The 20351-nt window shown below is 45.6% G+C and overlaps 3 protein-coding genes across 5 annotated transcripts in view; all 3 read left to right on the top strand.

The window, feature by feature from the left end:
- Nucleotides 1-20351, top strand: part of LOC135811999 (uncharacterized) — a 113994-nt gene that overhangs the window by 91666 nt on the left and 1977 nt on the right. The window lies entirely within an intron of this gene.
- LOC135812003 (uncharacterized) lies at nt 3333-6864 on the top strand. 2 transcript variants are annotated; one of them, XM_065325295.1, is made up of 6 exons: nt 3333-3528; nt 3716-3908; nt 4236-4359; nt 4800-4911; nt 5208-5396; nt 6171-6864. In XM_065325295.1, exons 1-6 carry the CDS (start codon nt 3456-3458, stop codon nt 6434-6436), a joined length of 957 nt encoding a protein of 318 aa, XP_065181367.1. In that variant the 5' UTR covers nt 3333-3455; the 3' UTR covers nt 6437-6864. The 2 variants fall into 2 exon arrangements, with proteins under 2 accessions (XP_065181367.1, XP_065181368.1); XM_065325296.1 differs by lacking the exon at nt 6171-6864 and adding an exon at nt 6027-6164.
- LOC135811995 (uncharacterized) lies at nt 9316-19584 on the top strand. Of its 2 annotated transcripts, none has more exons than XM_065325284.1 (9): nt 9316-9497; nt 13986-14178; nt 14679-14802; nt 15277-15388; nt 16251-16439; nt 16873-17145; nt 17528-17845; nt 18425-18525; nt 18808-19584. In XM_065325284.1, exons 1-9 carry the CDS (start codon nt 9419-9421, stop codon nt 19471-19473), a joined length of 2055 nt encoding a protein of 684 aa, XP_065181356.1. In that variant the 5' UTR covers nt 9316-9418; the 3' UTR covers nt 19474-19584. The 2 variants fall into 2 exon arrangements, with proteins under 2 accessions (XP_065181356.1, XP_065181355.1); XM_065325283.1 differs by lacking the exon at nt 9316-9497 and adding an exon at nt 12572-12947.

Here is a 20351-nt window from a genome sequence, read left to right as displayed (position 1 = left end):
CAGCGCGAACCAAACTACATACATGTGTAATGTACTTGTGTAGTGTCTGCCAGCCTGCTCGTGTCTGAGGCACTTTGGACTTACACCAGAAAGTGATACAGGCTGACAGCACTAGCGGGAGGAAAACAAGCTCTTGGGCTTAAAACTCTTCCCTTCATAATTCCACAAAGCAATGAGAAAGAATGATGGGTTTATATAGGCCAGGGGACGGAGCAGCTGGGAGTGACGGCAAAAGAAAGCAGGAGAACAGCAGGACAAGAAACAGTGTGGGGGAAAGAATAGACCTACTTCGAAGTAAGTGGCGAGCAACGGGTAGGGCAACAGGAATGACATCTAAACCTGTGTAGCAAAAGGAATCTTACTTGTAGGGCTAGTTATTGGGTGGGAAGGATGCCGGGAAACACGCTATTCAAAGAAGAGCAGCTGAAGAGCCCGGGGATGCGGAATGGCGTATGAAGTAGGACTACAGAGTCTCGTAGTATAGGTCATGCCGTACCGGTCTTGCAAGCAGGGCTATCTAGTCCTAAGTGGTTGCGCGGGAGAAGCACTTAGATAGAATGTACATGTAGCTAGCTGTGAACTACAATGTAACTACTGGTAGAGATTTGGCTGGGTGATTACTGACAGTCAGGGATACTACACTTGTATGTCAAATTATGTTGGCACCTCCGTGGTAGGAAGAATTCTGAAAGGTAGCAGCTTGTGTCTTCAGAACTATCATTGTCTTGACTGGTAGAAGTCTGATTGTGTCTAGCGCGTGGATGTAGACGCCACTGTGTGCAGTAATCATGTTGTTCTCCGCCTTTACTCGGTCCTTGCAGGACAGACCTTCTATTTTTCCACACCTCCAACAAACATTCTCGAGTCTTCCTGTCTTGTATTGCACCAGCATGTGCGCGTACTCATCCTTGACGAGCTTGAACTTGCATGGAGAAGTTAGGCCAGTACAATAAGGATTTACATCCATAACTGGGCCACCAAGAGAAATGATGTCGCGTCCACAGATCACAGTTTTACAGATCACAGTTTTTCCGTGACATTCAGTGGCGGTGGGAGGTGAGCTGCATCTGCGCCTTGATCCTTGAAGGGTGGTGGCGTTCCTACGGATGCGGAAAACCCGGCTTCCAGCCGAGTCTCACGCGAACCGTGAAATTTTTTTTTTCAGTGGCGGGGTCAGTAGTGAGAATTCACCTCGAGACAGCTGGTAACAAAATGTCACACGTCTCGCTGACCGGTCCCTGATCCCGTATCTGTACCCTGAACGAAGGCTTTCTCCGCAGCGGCACGATCGGAAGTTATTTTCATCTAACGAAGAATTTTTCATTTCATTATTGGGCAAAACAGTTGGGAGGATGACGATGACTTGAATAATCTCTGGGACAATCGCAGCCCTAAAGGCAATCACATCCCTTGGGGTGCTCGGTCAATTTTCATTTCCTTTATGTCTTATCACCTTGTTTGTGTTCCTGCATCCTAGTCCACCAGCTAGGCTAGGCAGGAATTTTTTTATTTTTGCACAGCTTTCGCGAACTCCAAACTGCCAGAGATCAATGACGTGATGGAAGCAAGGGGCTGAAAGTCTGAAATCTGTTGCACTGGTTCATGCTCATGCACAACAGGATTCTCGTGTAGCTTTGCCACTTTCAACACACTCTGATCATTGGAACACAACCGATTTCATATCCATTATACTGAGTAATGTTACTACAATGATGATAACCCGATGGCAGTTCGTGTACAAGTATCGGGTCATGTTGCGATGCCAAATTTGTGTTGGTTTCATTCCAAGAGTGAAAATTACGTGTATAGGATATGTGTTCTGGAGAGGATCTCTCGTTACATGTACATGTGTATAATTATTATCTTCATTCTTACGCTTGGGTTGGCGTTAGGATCATTACTACCGTTTCAGACCGACATTGTGAAATCACATTATTTCTCTAGTCTTTTCGGATCTTAACGTGCCGCATCAATATTGTAAGCAGCTTCGGTATGTTATGTTACGCCAGGCAAGCAAAGACGATTTCTTTACAGTTTCAGAACCACCGGATAGGACCTAGCGCCCGTTTTGTCTCACGAAGCATGTCCCTATCTTGCTCCCATTGTCCGACGACTAAGTGTCAAGTACAGAATACTCCATTACGTTTGCTCTCGTAATTCCGTGAGCAATGCACAATGCACGACACAGAGCTATATCGTTTAGTCAACATACGCCGTTGAGCGATTGAATGAAAGAGGTGTCGTGAGAATTTGAAAGATACCAGGGAATTCACGTGCAAACACACATCACCCTCTCAGAGTAGAAGTCAATCCATTCCCCAAAGGAGTCAAACCTAAAGCTTCCCTTGGAAATGCTGAAAGTACTCCTGGCTTAGTCGCTTCGTACCTGGCTAAAAAAAGGTACAGTGAGTGTCATTATCCCAGTCAGGTCTAAGAAGACAAGCAGCTCAAGGAAGCAGGAAAATACCAGGCAAATCGCCACCACCAGACCTGTCATAGTACACACACCTGGAAGAAGGATCCAAAGCGTTTCTTCTGGGACTCTAAGCTTTAACCGATCATCACTTGCTATCTGATGAGCGTTTAACCGTGAACTTTCAGAGCTACAGCAGAAGCGCTTTTAGTTCCTTCTTTGAAGTGTGTGGCTCTGCACCTGTTCTAGGTGTCATGAGCACTGTCGAGATCAACCGCAACTCTCTCCCAGTGTAGTATGTATTTTAATTATTATTCCGTGTGTCAAGTTGAGCATGAGCTCAACTAGAAATATCAAGCGGGGAATCACACTTCAGAATATGTCCAGGATGGGTAGTACGCAGGTGTTCTGTGAATACATTACATTCAGCTACATCTGGATATGGATCAGACCATACCGCCCTGCCGTATCCTGGGACATGTCTGCATGTGCTTGCAACCACACTATAACTGAGGCGGAGCTATTGCACCACGACCTGCAATTTACACTACTGTGAGTTTTTTTTATATTTTTTACTAGAGCCACGTACACCCGTCATGTGTGAGCCATGAATAAGGGGAGTGGTGGCGTGATCTGGGATGCTCTACCGACCTTGGGTCTCGGCTTCATCAAAACCAGGCGCGCCAACATAATACTTGTATGGTTTTTGTAGGCGCTACTTAAACTTTCGTTATCATCAGTCCTTGAATTATATTGTGGTCATTTCCATTACCAGTATGTTAACGCCATCCTTGCCTGACGCATGAACTATCCACCTCACTAGCTCCGGCACTGGTGAAAGTTCGTAAATGTTCTAGCGGAAAGGAGATGTTGCTCTACTTATTCTTACCCCGGTTCGATTTGTTCTTTCTTTAGCGTCTGCCTTTAGCGTGTTGGTTTGCTTTTCCGAAGCTCTCGGGCGGGTTTGTTCACCACTACAATTCCACCAACGTTTTTTTCTCTGAGAGGATTGCATGCTGATTTGTAGGAATTCACTTGCAATATGTGCATTGTAATCCTACTGGCTTTGATATGCATCTCTGCAGCGTTTCCTATTTCCAACCATTCAAGAACATGTAAGTGGTTGAGAGCATCTATAATTTTGGTCGTCTGTGGTCCTGGATGCTACAAGGAGGCTCTTAGAACTCCAATTGGAGGTCGCCGAAGCTCCTCCAATTTACATGTATTTTTTTTGTGGATGTGTGTTTCTTTCGATAAAGTGAACCCACCATTCTTATTGTCTATGTGACCCTGTGAATGCAGTTATTCTGCCCCAATGCGACAACCAATGTGCCAAGACCTGTAAAGCGTCAGGCACGACATGGCACATGAGGTGCGGCTGGGCTAGATTTGCTACCTTCTCCAAGGATGGCCAGTCAATCGCCAACACCTCAGCACTAACAGCATCCAGCATGACAATCAGGAGGAAAGTCAGGCACGACGGTGACTTGCAGGTGTAAGTTGTTTTCTTATTCACTTACAATTTTATGCAGTATTATCATGCAAAGAAGTTGTTTTATGCCACCCTAGCGCTGGATCCAGTGCAGGAGAAACAACTTCCTTATTTATCGCGGAGTCCGCTACCAAACTTTCGTACTGTATTTAATTAGGTGATATTAATTGCAGTATAGAACGGGAACAATGACCAACCAACATCATCAGACCGTGCAGTCTGGACTTAGCTCACTTCGAATGGAATAACCCTATTCTCGGATTCCATGCAGCTTGCACTATTAACAAAGGTAGTTTCCGACGCGTGCGTCTCTTTGGTTGCATCTTTCAGACTGGAGATACTGGACGTGCAAGCAATTTACCACAGCGGCGAGTATCGCTGTCAGGGGGTGGATGAACTTCGAACCAAGGTCTGGACAAAATGCGAGTGCCTAGTAGTTACAGCGCAACAACAGGTGAGCCTAGGCAACAGACGAGTAATATACCCATATGATTTCGTTTTAAGAGGCTTTGCGGCTTTTAGCCGAATTAAATTGGGATTATCCCATCGCATCCCGTAATGGCTTGATTTCTGACGGTCTGAGGCTTTACGACAAACCAAAAAGAAAATGTAACCCAACTATGCAATTCCAGTGTGATACAGAAAGAGGTAAGACCCAACACGGTTGTAGTGGTTGTTTCGGTTACGGGATGGCTAAAATTTGTCTGTACCGGATAATATCGAACGAACTTAACAAAACGAGTTCATGATTTTAGATCTCTCTTGTTATGGTAAATGAGTGTTCGAGCTCACGAAATTAAATACTGCTCAAGTACCTCATGATTTTCATGATAATATCATGAAAAGCATGAGGTGAACAAATTCATGCAATACACTGTACGTGCACAACCGCAGGAACACCAACAATGTCTGGCGGCAACACGGCCGAAGATCTATCCGCCGGGGCCGCGCAATGTGAGAGGCATCGAAGGTCAGCCCAGCCTAGTGCTGGATTGCTTTTCAAAAGGTACAGCTCCAGCTGAGTTCGCTTGAATCTCTAGTGTTTCTCCCGTGTACATTATATTTTTATTCCTTTCTTATGTTTGTTTTCTAGATTGAAAATTCTGTAAATTATTGTATTTTCCCTCAAAACCAGTGAATAAAATTTGATTATTGGATGTTCACGTAAATCAAAGCCACTGGAGATCAAAATAGCATCCTGGAGGTACATGTAAATATTTCTTTGTTCTTTACTGGAGGTGCATGAAAATCCTTCTTTGCTTCTTTCCTGTGTCGTATTCTTGCTACCCATTGCACTGAAAGGCGGTGCTACACACTTTCGTCGATGGCTCTCCAATGGCACACTTATCCCAAACGCTAACCCGTGGAGCAACACCTACGTTCTGCGGAACGTGACGAGAACCATGGCCGGCCAGTACAGGTGTGAGCTGCTGGAGAAGCATAAACGAGAATACTATGACAGAGTTGATTACTTCGTCACAATACAGCAAGGTATGGCAATGCCAATGGCCTGACATGGGCCTGACATCCGAAAATGCCAGCTGCGCAAAGGTGCAGTGCTCCTGGACTCTTAACTAATTAGAGATGTATAAGGCGGGAAACTCAAAAGGTGTTTCACGTTGTCAGCCATATGATTTTGACATGTGACAGTGGAAGACTCTGTTTGCACGAGATTCTTTGGCACAGAGTCAATCCGTACAGTAGCACGGTGGTATCAGAAGGGATCGCGGCTAAACTGCAGCACAATCGGAGTATTGATTTCGCGAAGGAGTGTGCTCATCGTGGATTTATGACCCCTGGATTTCGCCAAGAGAACAACAATCTTATGCAGACTATCAGAGACCAACGTCCAGGGGTTCTTCAATAATGAGACGCGTTCACGAAAGTGTCTTTGCTATGCTGGTGTGCTTGTGCTTCGTGCATTGGTTCCGCTAAGAGGGCATGGTGGCGACGTGTGAAGGATAATAGTAAATGGGTATATGGGGAAAGCTCGGTCGCAATATTTTATTGTTTGCAGATTTGTTTGGTTACTGGCCAATCGAGATTACTGGTATTTACAATGTCGCGGAAGGCTACCTCCTCATTTGTATGTTACCCTTGTTCTGCTCTTATTCGGTACAGGCAATGTTAGCTCAGTGATCGTGGGGCCGCTGAAGGTTTCACCTTATTTCTTTGCCTAACCTGGCAGCAAAGCATCGACTATTATTTTCATCATTTACCTCATTCACATGTACATGGACATTGATTTTTTTTCTTTTTTTCCAGCCGTTCTTCCGGAAGCACCAAGTAAGCCTGAAGCGCGGCCCGGATATAAAATCGTGAACATCGAGCAAAACCGCGAGCCAAAAACCCATCTTATCTTCCAAAGCACATTCCGTCACGGTCGTATGAGCCTGGCGGTGAACCACCTGGTCGAGAGGCTCGCGAGCAGAGCCGACCCCAAGCAAGACTTGACGCCGTCAGAAGTCAGCTCCAGACTCCCATACATGTCCTCGTTTCTGATGCTGTTCGTAGACCGAAAGGTTGACTGAACAAAAGACATTTGAGTATAGTGTAGAAAGCAATGCAATTTGAGGTATGGCTGTTTGCTCACAGTATAATTTAATTTTAGATTATACTTCTTTATCTTGTGTAAAGGCCAACATCCGTATCTAAACACTATCCTTGTGGGTTGCTATGAACATAGGCATGGATCCTTCAAACTGTAAGTGTGTGCAAATTGTATTGACAAAATAACCCTATCCAAATCCCTCAATTGATCAATACAATTCATGTTGACCCTTCTAGTTTTCAGGGTGAACAAGCATGGATTGTACTTTTATAATTATGTTCTATCAGGAGTCTGTTTCCTGTGGAACGTTATTTTTTCTGATTGACTGAAAGGAAAGAGGTCCTGGAAGGCCTTGAATAGCTGGCATACTTACGATTGTGCTTACATTTTACCTAGAGTGTAGTGTGAAGGGCCCATTGGTTGGAACTCCGCTTGCATTTCCAAACCTGTACGTGCACCTGTTCTTCCACACCGGTACGTTTGTGTGGAGCGTCTCTTCTTCAGGAAAGTAAAGCAACCTCGCCGCAACCCAGTCTCAAATTCACGCAACCATTGGCCCTCATGTAAGTTATAATACTGTAGACTGAGTTTAACTTGATCACGTTGGAGCTTCAACAGGTAACAACAAAACACTGCCTGTACAGTCACTAGGGGTAGTAAAATTTCAACACTTTCAACTTCTGACTCCATCAGCCTCCAGTTCTGAGGAGGATGAGCAGGTACATTTTATATTTTACTGTGAGACGGATTTCATTACAGCTGTCCCGGTTACCGAGGTGGTACATACGTCATTATGTCTCATTGGCAGGAAGGAATCTACCGGTATGTGCTGAAAGTCCAGCACCTTTACATCATGACTTGTTCTACGCGTGACATTCACGAGCAACTAGCAGAAATTATGTACATGTAAGAGGTGTCATCCGTGCTTATCGCATACTACCCTCTCTATTGGTCGCTCGCGATGAGCCTGACTCTCATAAAACACTGCACGCCGGGTGATATCTCTTTCTTATTTAGCCGCTGACCGCTGGAACTCAGTTCCGGCATCGGTCTGCCTTGCTGCTTCACCAAGTCAATTTCGTATCGCAATCCTCCATTGGCTAGGGTACCCCGTAAGGAGACCATAGGTCTGTGGGGACTGCCCTAGAGAAATATGAATAAATACTACACTACCTTATCTGGAGTACGTAAGCACGGTGTGTACCAGTAGTGATGGAGGTCTCCGCGAGGGCAGCAGGGAAACTTGACGCAGCGTACTTTCAGCAGATCATTTGTCCTTTACGTAGGAATCCACCAGCTTTAATCTCTAAGACTAATCTGCTGAAAAGCTTGAAGCTACACAGGACAGTCAAATGCGTTGTCTATAACTAAGTATAAGGAATCCCGTACTCTTACTGCCCTTTCAGGTTTAGTCAAGTGCAAGTTACACTCTTTTCTATGAAGCAAAGAATAGACAATCGCGTGGAGGAATGCAAAAATAAGGACGCGCCGTGCGAAGGATGTAGATTTTATTGTTTTGCGGCTGTATTTAATTAAAGCGGTGAGGACCCTGACTAGCTCCAGGCACTACTAAAAGTGGCGTGGTTCGCAAAGCCACGGGAATTAAATTTACCGTCCGGGCGGCACTGATGCTCGTCTTGCTCTTGTTGTTACTTGGTGGAAGTCAGGATGCATTTCCCAGCTCGGTTTCTTCATTCACCTGACTGCGGATCAATTGTGATTGTGCTTTTCTCTAAAATGATGTAAAACACATATTCCGCACACCATGCAGACCAGCAGGAATGAATGAACCAATCCGTAGGTAAATTCGCACACTGCAAAACACTGCTACCGTGCATGTGCGTGTGTCCGTGAGTATATAATATTACACTGATCTTCTACCGAGTCGCAAGATCAACCACGGTATCTTGCAGTGTGCTACGAATGTCCATACCAGAGAACCAAATTCTAAGATATCCTCACAAAGACTAAGCACAGATGCGATAGTGCTCCCGGATAGTGGCACACAGACAGCGACATGCAATCTCACCACTAGCTACGCTTTACCGGGAAAGGGTTAGTGAGTCCTCTGGGTACTGAGCGATGTTGACAGCTTACTGTTTACTGTCAACATACAGTACTGTAGCTGTAAGACGTAATTGTATTATGCACTGGCCGTCCGGAATATTTGTATCTACATTGCACATGTACATCATTATTGTATGTACTGTATGCTGTACTGCCAATGTACACATGAATGGCACACAAGGACGCCAAAAGTACATGTACATGTACATGTATAACGCTGCTACTGGTACGTGGTTGGGGTCTACTGGTACGTGGTTGGGGTCTACTGGTACGTGGTTGGGGTCAGGGGGGCGCATGGAGTTTATGTAGGAAAGCGGTCACGAAAGTTCACTGATTCTACGCTGTAAGTTGTAGAGTCAGTGAACATCCGCGACCGCTTTCTTATGCCAAGGCTAGCCAAGCTTGCTTATGTAGGAAAGCGGTCACGAAAGTTCACTGATTCTACGTTGCAAGTTATAGAATCAGTGAACTTCCGTGACCGCTTTCTTGTGCCAAGGCTAGCCAAGCTTGCTTGGCGATGCCAACGCGGAAAAGCCTTTAATTAATAGTAGTTAAGTAATAAGATGTGCAAAACGTCTGCACGGAAATAGAGAAATTTTATGAGTCTAGGGTTCATTCATAATGGCATCCGCCTGATGACAAGGTGTTTAGCTCTCATAATTATGAAGTGATTGACTGCATGGGAGGCCAAACATTGAAACTTTTACTTGCATCCAGAGAAAGAAGTTTGGGACCAATCTGGTTTGACTCGTTTTTCTTTCTTTTCTGTAGCTACGTTGAAGTTCGAACTTGTCCACGGCGTGTCTCTTCTCCTTTCCAACCTGTTTGGGCAAAGCGGGAATCTCATCTTGTGTTTCCAGAGAGCAATACTAGCAGTTAGGGGTACTTTTAAAGTATGAGGATTATTTTCCTTATTCTAGTCTCAATGTGCTTCGGAGCGCCGTCACCTGTTGCTAACCAATCTACTTTCTCCAGTAAGTAATTTTGCAATCTAGTTCCTCCAGTAAGTGATTTTGTATCTGTATGTCTACATACCCATGTGAGGTCGGGAGAAAAATGGGCATCCTTAACCAACAAAGTAATTATCTGACTTAAATTGCCAGTCAGTGACTTTAGAGGCAAGACTCTGAGCTACAGGTACAGATTTAGCGTATTAAATTCATCCTCCCTAATGCTGGTGCTGTCCGGCGCCATCACTTCTCGTCTTGTCCAATATCTTGCTGTTGTCATTGCAATGCAGAGCACCTAGTTACTCTTCAACGCCCGTCCGCACACATAGTGTTAGCACCCAAATTGAGCATACCTATCTTCAAGCTTTTCCTGGTGCGTTTTTCCAGTTATTGGTCACAAATTTCATATCTCCATCTTCAGAGTCCTGTTTGATAAGAACTGAGCTTGATGGACGAATGATCGTGAGTTGCAAAACCAACGTGCTACTTCTCTATCTTGCTCCTCTGGAAATGGACTTCTGAAGATGCCGAAACCCACCGAGGGAGAAACGGCTAATGCCAAGTGCTGATGGAGAACTGTGAAAATCCCTTTGGCCAACACCGTCCAATGAACAATACAAAGCTCTCATCATGACCCGGAAATTGTGCTAAATGAAATTTTCAAGCATGAGACACACGTCGATCTAATTTTCATGCAGTGCCCTCCCGTTTTTTCAAACAGCACGCAAAATGACTACCCAACTGTACGTACTGTGCGCCAGTATACTCGTTATTGGCTCCGGCATATCCACACAAGCTCGCAAAGTTAGAGCATCCTCTCCGGCTAGTATGTGACCAGTGGATTAGCAGCAACGGCATCATGGGAAGTGTTGTGTTAAAATATCATTTATTGATCACTGATAGGCATATATGTAAAAATAGAAAAAACACATGAGAACGAGTTATAAAGCAACTAACCACGGCTGTAACAAGATGATAAACGGTCAGTAAGTGCCATAATAGGGCACAAAGCTGACAGGCTACTGAGACATTCAGCGACCCGTTTATTATCTTTTTACAGTCGTGGATAGTTGCTGCATAACTCGTTCTCATGTGTTTCTTCTCTTTTTTACACTTATTACTGGCTCAGTATCCGAGCTAGGCATATAGTGTGATATTATCCGTACAAAACTCCCTGGTTATATCAAGCACAAGGCAGGAGGAATAGGGATCACATACTTATGATTTACACATTAGTAAAAGAGCCCTCAGATGCCCCGCCACAGCAGGCAATGGACAACTACTTCCGTCGAGATGTCACCGGTGTGCGTGGACGCCCGAAATCGAACCTGGCCACGGCAGTCAAGGCAAGCACAGCTGCCAGAGACATGCCACTGAAGACCATGACTGATCTGAGTGGGCTCAGAATGCGCGCTTTGGACAAGCAATCATGGAGGGAACTCTCAGCCTGAGCTGGTTTTGCTCGCGGCTGCAACGCACGGGGTAGTGAACCCAGGACAGAAGCGGACCAGGCATCATGACTTTGCACATCTATCGTTATGCTGCTTCATTACGCGACCTGTTTTATTATTATTATTATTATTATTTATTAAAAGAGCACCAGTTGCCTAAGGGTGGGTCGTTGGTTCCATTTCTGGCGGTAGAAGTCAATTGTGTGTGCAGAATTTTACGTTTTAAACTCCATCGCACGTGTGCATACAGGTACATGTAGGTGCTATCGTATTTGTTTTTAACATTTTTGCCTTTTAATGTGAAGAACAGGGCGGTGCAACTTCGCGATAATTGGGGAATTGTGTGTTGCTCCCTACGTGGAAGCTTGCGCTGTTCCTGCCGACTTGAATACTCATTTGACTGACTCACGACTGCCATCCAGAGCACACGAGAAGTCCATTGAACCTTCCACTCGGCAAACCTGCAAGAAAGCACCACTCCCTGCTCAATACAACGTGTTTCGAGGAATTAACCCCTCATCAGTTGAGCTTCAGCTGACTGAGGAAGATACTTATATCGCACAATAGGGCTAGCGCAAGCTCCCAATTAGGGCACAACACACAATTCCCCAATGATCGCCGAAGTCGCACCAACCTCTTCTTCACATGGATGTCCCCGGCGCGAGCTTGAGAATTAGACGGTTTGGAAGCAATAACGTTGTCAATGGCCAACGGTCCTCAGCGTTTGTTCAGCACCTCCATGATCGACACTGACTAACGCTGCTATCTGGTGTTCACGAGGTGTTTATCGCGGTGGAAACGGGGCGTCCCAGTAAGTTAGTATCCCTGGTGATGTTTGGGTCTGGACAGCACTACATGTACATGACATTGTATAAGTGGTGCTGTTTAGGCACAATCCTCCTCAGACTACTCAAGCTCAACTGATGAGGGGTGAATTCCCCGAAAAAAGGTTCATTGAGCAGGGAGTGGTGCTTACTTGCAGTTTTTGCTGAGTGGTAGCAGGTTCGATGGACTTCTCGTGTGCTCTGGCTGGCAGCCTCGAGTCAGCTAAGTGCGAATTCTAGTCGGCAGGAGTAGTGCAAGCTCCCACGTAGGAAGCAACACACAACTTGCCTTCTAAGCTGGGTAAGATCTATCTTGCAGGTCAAGCTGCATGAAGATCACGTTGACTTATTGACTTATCAGTTGATGATCAGTCTGATTTCCTGAAAATGATTTTATCAAACTGTCTTTTTCCTATCTCGTGACGGGTTGTGCGTGTGAGGTTTGCTGGGGTGGCTGTCAGTAGATTGTCAAGGAAGACGACAAGAGGCTTGACACATGACAAGGCATCTGATTACTCCTGTTTAGTCTTGTTGGTCTCCACGATTCGTAAACGTGCCATTTATCTTCTCAGGAGTTCAAGGAATATGCCGACAAGCTGTGGGACCACCAACACTGCCCAATCAGTAGGGACAACTTTATTTAGAGTCCTTCTTGGGGAGATTCTGGCGCGTTCGCCATTTGGATGGCGAGCAAAATGTAGGTTGCATGCCATACAGTAGTATGGGGTGTTCTATAGAACGGTGTGTGGCTCTGCTCTCGACGCGACCGGCTTCATCGCCACCATTCCCATTGCTGCTGCACCAGTCACTCGCCCGGATGGCTGCAGCACCTAGTGAGTAGGTGGTAATCACATCGCAGTGCAACCATAAGAGATTAGATCAAGGTTGTAGATAAACATCTCTTTACCCGCTGCGAGGCTATGAAGTTAGCCCTGCTGGTTTCATAATATTTCGCGTCTAGTCGGTCGGTATTCAATGGTCTTGCAAGCCTAATAGCTTGGTCCCTGTCAATGTTAGAAGTTAGGGATAGACTGGTGTCCAACGCTCCCATTGGAATGGCGCAAGGCGACCAGTGCGACTGATTGGCAACTCAATACTATCACCTATCATGATTGATACAGGTAGACACCCAATACTGATCTGTATCGCCTTGCTCGAAATGAACGCACTGTTCGCAGTTCAAGCAAGTGCCGGCACATGTAAGTTCCTTAGACAAGCGAGAGTGGATGTATGCGTTCGATCAGCCTGCGAGCAGATAGCCTTTATGAGCTGAAATTGGTTGACCGGATGAGGGTAGAAAGAGAAAGAGAGAGAGAGAGAGAGACAAACACACACAGAGACAGAGAGAGACGCAGAGAGAGAGAGAGAGAGAGACACTCAGAGAGAGAAAGAGATAGAAAGAGAGAGAGAGAGAGAGAGAGAGAGAGAGAGAGTGAGAGAGAGAGAGAGAGAGAGAGAGAGAGAGAGAGAGAGAGAGAGAGAGAGAGAGAGAGAGAGAGGAGAGAGACAGACAGACAGACAGACAGACAGACATACGGATAAAGAAAGAGAGAGAGAGGCAGAGAGACAGAAGAGTGGCATGGAAAGAAGAAGAGTGGGAATGCGGATGAGAGAAAGACTCGAAATGTGGCAGGGGCGGAGAAAGAGCAAAAGAGAGCAAACGGAAGAGAGTTACTGGTTCTTCGAATGACTCCTCACAAAACGAGTGTACCCAGAAAGGCCTATCAGGTCACCGGTAACACCCAGAGCATCGTGTGGAGTTGGTGTAAGTGACAAGAACAAATACATGGTTTCTTGCAACAGAGATTTTGCCAGGTATAACCAGCGCAAAGAAGAGTGGCCAGAAATCAAACGGTGAAGTATTTGTCCCCACAGGTCACACAAGTCGAACCATAATTCTTGTCTGGTTTATTCACGCTCAGCCCTTTTCGTCATTGCTTATGTGTTCTTGCGGTACGCATTCTGCCCTGTTGTTTCTGGCTACTATTAGTTGAGATATTGTCATCACATTTCACGTCCACACTACATCTATAACATGTATTTTGCCTTTTCTGCTTCTTTGTGGTGTATTCTATCTAGGCTCTTGATGAAATGCCAGCAAATTTGGATTGATAATAGTTAGAAATTTTGATTTTGGGAAATCTGAAGTTTGCTCCTTTCTCCAATGCCATTGCACTTTTGGGCCGAAAATGTTGATGTACGTTGGGTTTCCTTGCTGCTCTACCCTATGATTGCAGTTATTTTGCCACGATGCGACAACCAATGTGCCAAGACTTGTAAAGCGTCCGGCACATCATGGCACATGAAGTGCGGCTGGTCTACAGTTGCTACCTTCTCCAAGGACGGCCAGTCCATTACCAACACCTCAGCACTAACAGCATCCAGCATGACAATCAGGAGAAAGGTCCGGCACGACGGTGACTTGCAGGTGTAAGTGCTTTTTCATGAGAGTGTTTTCCTCCTGGTCATGGATTACCATTGGAACAAGGACGCTTGCCGAACAATGCCGCATACTGTACATTATGTGTTCTGAAAAATTGATGGACAACCAAACGATTGGCTATTCTGGTTATGTTAACAAGTGCAATCAATTTTCATGCCTAAGGTGTTCTTAGAAAAATGGCAATTACTAATTTAATGTAAAAAAAGACCGAGAAGAAATCACATGAGAACGAGCTGTGCTGTAACTCGTTCAAATGTGTGTTCTTCTCTTTTTTACAATTTATTACTGGCTCAGTATCCGAGTTCAAATTTTACTAATTCAATGATACACATTTCCAATCGAGAAATTTGCTGTTCAGTTTCTGCAAAGCGTGGCCTCGATGAAAGGTTCGCTGGAGAGTTATAGGCTAATCGCATTGGGTAGGCTATGGATCTGACCGCACACAATTTGCATGTCACGCCTTGGTTCAACTCGTGTACGTTTTCAGATTGGAGGTTCTGAACCTGCAAGCCAGTGCTCACAGTGGCGAATATCGCTGTCGTGGAGTGAATGAACTGCGAACACTGTTATGGACAAGATGCGAGTGTCTAGTGGTCACATCGAGTCAGCAGGTGAGTCTGTCCATTGTGTGATGGCTTTCTCGCGTGACGTTTTCTGGAGAGTATATTTTTTAGCGGCTGGCAGAATTTAATTTCCATCACACCTCGTTCAGCAAAGCGCGGACTAGGACGTTCCTTTCGTTTAGTAGTTTCTTTATTGCCTGGAAGCCCCTAAGTCCGAGAAGCTTGACAAACAGGCAAGGGAATGAATTTCTGGACACTGCAAAGAGCTATTTGGAGATAAATTATTGAATTTCAATGTACCACAGTAAACCTTAGGACGGCAGTGGTTGTGTATTTTGGTTACGAGTTGTTGTCTGTACTGGAACATCGAGTGGATACAGCAAGAGAGTGCATGATACACGAATAAATCACTTACTGTGAATGTCCATGTACATGTATATGCATGTTCACTTCTGCGACATTAGACTGAATTACCTCACGCTTTTGATGACATTATTGTTGCACAAATTCATTCAACCGCAGGAACAGCAACAGTGTCTGCAGGCGATACGTCCAAAGATCTCTCCACCGGGGCCTCGCAACGTGAGAGGTTTTGAAGGTCAACCCAGCCTAGTGTTGGATTGCTTTTCTACAGGTATAGTTTCAGCGTAGTTCCGTCTCATCCCCTCTGGTCTGTCTCATACATTGTGTACAGTTCATTTGTACTTCAACAGTATTGCCCTTTGTGTTGCTGCATGGATTGGCAACTCCAAGATTGCCTGAACCTGTGAAGTATTTTACTAGTCTATATATTTTCAGAAAAGAAAAGGACCGAGGAACATCACCACCAGTTACTTGACAATCAGCTCATACGATCACATTTCACGGCACGTTCTACAACTATCTGCCAACCAGCTCTAGCACGCCATGGATGCGCACTCCGACAGCCTTACAGCTTGGATTGTTCGTTGCTTTGCGTCCTTGAATCGTCGTTGGACCGTATTGTCCAATGGTCTTGCAAGTATCGTCATCGACATGCATGTACATCCGCCAAAGTCCTTCAACACAGACAAGACTTTCAGCTTGGGCTTGTCTTGGTTGCACGCACCTTTCCCTCCTATGGTATTCCTAGGAATACCATAGGAGGGAAAGGTGCGTGCAACCAAGACATGATTGCATGAGCTGATTGTCAAGTAACTGGTGGTGATAGTGGACTTTATAGCGTAACTTGTAGTTCCTCGGTCCTTTTCTTAGAACCTTAGTTGTGGAACGCTGTTGGAGTGCGTTTCCAAGACGTACTAGAGCTGATTGGCAGTTTGCTGTGGAACATTAGCACTGTCGGTCAGTGTCGTGCAATGTTTGTAGAGCTGATTTTCATATAACTGGTGGTTAAATTGGACATTATAGCGGAACTTGTAGTTCCGTGGTCCTTTTCTTTGAAATACTTTCATCCGTGGCTCTCCATGCGAGTGTATTCCTTGTTTCTTGACTGCATCATATTCCTCCTGCTCTGACAGGCGGGGCTACTCACTTACGTCGATGGCTCTTCAACAGCTCACCTATCTCCAGCGCTAGCCAGTGGAGCCCCACCTACGTCCTGCGGAACGTGACAAGAAGCATGGCCGGCCAGTACACCTGTGAGCTGCTGGAGAAGCATAGACGAGACTACTATGACAGAGTAGATTACTTCGTCACAATACAGCAAGGTATGGCAATGGCGTGACATGCGCCTGATGTCCGTAAATGCCGCGTACACAAAGATGCGGTGTGCCTGGTCTCTTGGAGATGTACATGTATATTATGTATATGTATATGTATATGTATAAGGCTAGAAAGTGAAAAGGTGTTTCATGTGTTCAGCCAATGGCTTGTGAAGTTCGACCGTGGCAGACTCTGTTCGCACGCGATACTGACCTTTAAATATATAATTATCATATTTTGGTCCAAGCATACTTCATGGTGGGGATGATAAATTTGATTCAAGTTGCATCAGAGAATGTGAGCCTGCCTAGTAACATTTACACCTTTAGCATTGCCCACGAAAAGGCTGTGACTTGCCTGAAAAATTGCTTTTATTCCCTGTTCATTACTGCTGTTTTGTGTGTGTAATATTTTACTTTCCAAACTGTTTTGGTACAGACACCCGAAAGAGAAACATCAACAAAGTCATAAACGAGACATCGCTCGTGACGAGGAGGCTGACGTGTCCCTACGCCACAATGCCTTGGGCGCTGAATCAATCTGTCCAGTGGTATCAGGACGGAACGCCGCTAAACTCCAGCACAATCGGAGTATTCTTTGCGCGGACCAGCGTGATCATCGTAGATTTACGACTCCTGGATTTCGCCCGGAGAACAACAATCTCATGCAGAATGTCCGAGACCAACGTCGAGGCGCTCTTCAATATTATAAGTAAGCCGTGTTGACGAAAGTGTACTTGCTGCGCTGGTGTGCTTATGCTTCGTGCATTGGTTCCGCTAAGAGCGCATGGTGGTGACGGATGTAGGATATAGTGAAATGGCCGAAAGCTAGGAAGCAATGTATATTATATCGACAGATTTGTTTGATAACTGGCCTATCGAGATTACTGCATGATCTTCAAAATGTTGCGGAAGTCCACCGCCGTATGTGCATGTACATGGCACTTGTTTTGCTGTTATTCGGTAAAAGCGAGTTTGGTTCCGTGCTTGTTGGCACGAGGAACGTTTACCTATTTCTTCGTAACTTGGTAACAAAGCATCGAGTTTTTCTTCATTTAGGCCACCTATATCTCATTTTCTTTCTTTCTCTCCAGTGGTTCCTCCGGATGCACCAAGGAAGCCTCACGCGCGGCCAGGGAACAAAATCGTGGCCATCCAGCAAGACCACGAGCCGACAACGAAACTAATCGTAATCAGCACGTTCCGTCAAGGTCGCATGAGCATGGCGATGAGCCACCTGGTCGAGAGGTTCGAGAGCAAAGCCGACCCAAAACAAGAATTGACTCCATCAGAAGCCTGCTTCATGGCGTCCCAAGACTCTACCGTCAGTCTGGCTATTGAGTTGCAGTATATCACGCGTGATGGCATACGAAGCAGTAAAAGCGAGCCAGAAAACTGGAACTACCACCCAAGTACGTAGATTTGTCGTTGGAAATTTGTCATTAATTTTTTCATTGCATCTTTTAGTAGGGTTCAATCAATAGATCTATTTTGTACACAACGGTGTGTCTCCTTCGTGAGAACGTGCCAGCGATTGCATCTCACGATTTGCACTCTGCAAAAGCCAGTTACCTGTTGCTGTGTAGTTGCCCTGAGTGAAATCCAGCAAAAGCGCAAAGTTGACGCCCTTAACCAATTCGGATTACATCACTGGGTTTCTTTCTACTGTACTGGAACGTGCAGCATCACTGGAACAATTGGCAATGGCGTACACATGTACATTGCATATTGAGCACGCCAAATATGCTCCTTTGTCGGATTGTTCTCGCAAAAATGCACTTCAGGCATCAAATTTGCTCCCCCGTTCCATGTATTGTGGTACAAAGCTTAGCTTGAAATATCGTTCAGATAATGTAAAAGTGCCGTGCACTAGTTCCGCTTTCTTGGACGTCAGCATGTGATCTCTATACTGTCTGTTTCTTGATAATGGCGGCCCATATTCAGGTACGCTGACTTGTGTTATACTGCATGACTGTACTGTGTCCGTTTAGGTCTGGCGAAAACGCATCTTCACACATTCCTCCTGTTGATGAAGGCCAACGAGAATGGGTGTAACAGCAATTCCAGTTCTGCCACCAACACCTTGTCGGTGGTAAGTAAGACCTCGTACTGCTTACCAACCCCACATTGCCCACTTGTTCACATCTCGTGCTTCCTGGCATATAATCGATTCCGAATTCAATCTATTTGGTGCCATTTTACCCACCATTAGCCTGTTGGGATTACATCAGAAGCAGAATAATTCATGGTGCTACATTCTGAAACTCACCTTGCGCATGACCTTACAATCACTGTACCTCCACACTCATTTAATTAATCCAAGAATTTAACAGGTTTCCTTATTGTCTGTTCTTTGCGGGTTTGCCCGGCTCAGACTGAATTCTCTCGACTTTGGCATCAACGTCTAACTAATATCTTCAGCAAGCTGTGCTCATGTTGTTCGCTCGAGAAACCGCTTGCTATGCAATTGGACGAAACCACTGAGGACGTATGCACGACGTTTAGCCATCCCCACGATGTAATCCCTCTGATGAACTGCACTGCAGCAGGAGGGGCACTGGTGGAAGTGAAATTCGCAGTAAGGTCGACGACGGAGCTCACAAACCTAGCCGCTCCATTACATCGTTTTCTCCGCGCATTCCCAGTTTTATCCCTCAACGATGACTGGGAGTTCTCGTACCAAGGATTCTGGGTGTATGGTCCGTACTGGGAGGCATTCTCTCTTGGCAACCTGACCACCCTGACTGAGACAGCTGTTAGTGTGAGCATGCAATTCACAACCAGCCTGTGTGCGTTCAGTTCCCAATTGACATATATTGCACATGCAGAACCCACTAGCATGATAACTTCAGGAACTAAGGTCACTAGCAATGCCACAGAGTACATCACTTCATCAGGGCCGGCCACGACCCACACACCTGTTTCTAGCATATATCTTTCCCCTACAAAGAGTAGTGCGGACGTTATGCTAAGCCTATCAGCTATTAACTATTTAGTAGTTACCGTCTCTGTTCTGAATATTTTGGCGATGAGTGTCTAGTGTTGCCACTTGCCAGTGCTAACCGTCGGATAGTATTGAAGCTACTTTACATTCTTTGCGCTCCATCGCATTGTTTGTATGTGTCTTTAGCTCCAAGGTGCGGTATCCTGACCCGTACAGGTCTATCTTTTGTTTTTGTCTGGTGCGTGTTCTTGGCCGTGATGCCGAGACCTAATGGCCGTGATGCCGAGACCTAAGGTCAGCAGAGCCATCAATGCCCCACCATCACTGCTGCGTCTCGGTGCTCCTCCTGCTCACTATTTGCACGGTTGGTCCTAGTCTCCGTACGATGGTCGTTCATTTTCTTTTCGAGCTGGATATGTAGTTGAAGAAACCACTGCAGCTGTACTTACGGTTGAATTAGATGGTGGTAAAGACACACATGGCAATCTTCTTCTTGGATGTCTTCGGTATGAAGACATCCAAGAAGAATATTGCCTGATGAATCCAGCGGGGAAGAAACGTACAGTCGCAATCGAGCTATGTCGTTGCTGTGTCATCTCTAACTGTTATGTGCCATGCGCTACCTGATGTACCAGCTTGCTATGTCGGATACCGCTAAACATGAATCTACTAGGCGCCAGGCGCGAGCTGATGGTGATGGTGGCGAGAAGGAGAGCTCCGTTCCCGAACTTTGAAACCCATAGAGCGTGTGTGGGCAGGCGTGTTTTTACCGCCATAATCATGAGCTGGGTTTGTGAACATGGTGAAAAAGAAAGAAAAAAGGTACTACTGCACGCTTAGCGATCTTGATAGAATGGAATGCATAGGAATGGTGGCTGTGCACAACTCGTCCTGGTGCACTTGATCTTGTACACTTAGAGTCGAGATCAAACTTCTCCGACGTGGTTGTTTTTATTCCTTGAAAGTGCTGCCTG

This window comes from Sycon ciliatum, chromosome 3 (assembly GCF_964019385.1).
Source record: "Sycon ciliatum chromosome 3, ocSycCili1.1, whole genome shotgun sequence".
Classification (NCBI taxonomy): Eukaryota; Metazoa; Porifera; class Calcarea; order Leucosolenida; family Sycettidae; genus Sycon; species Sycon ciliatum.
Note: the sequence above shows the minus strand (reverse complement) of the source record. Positions and strands in the feature narration are given on the sequence as shown.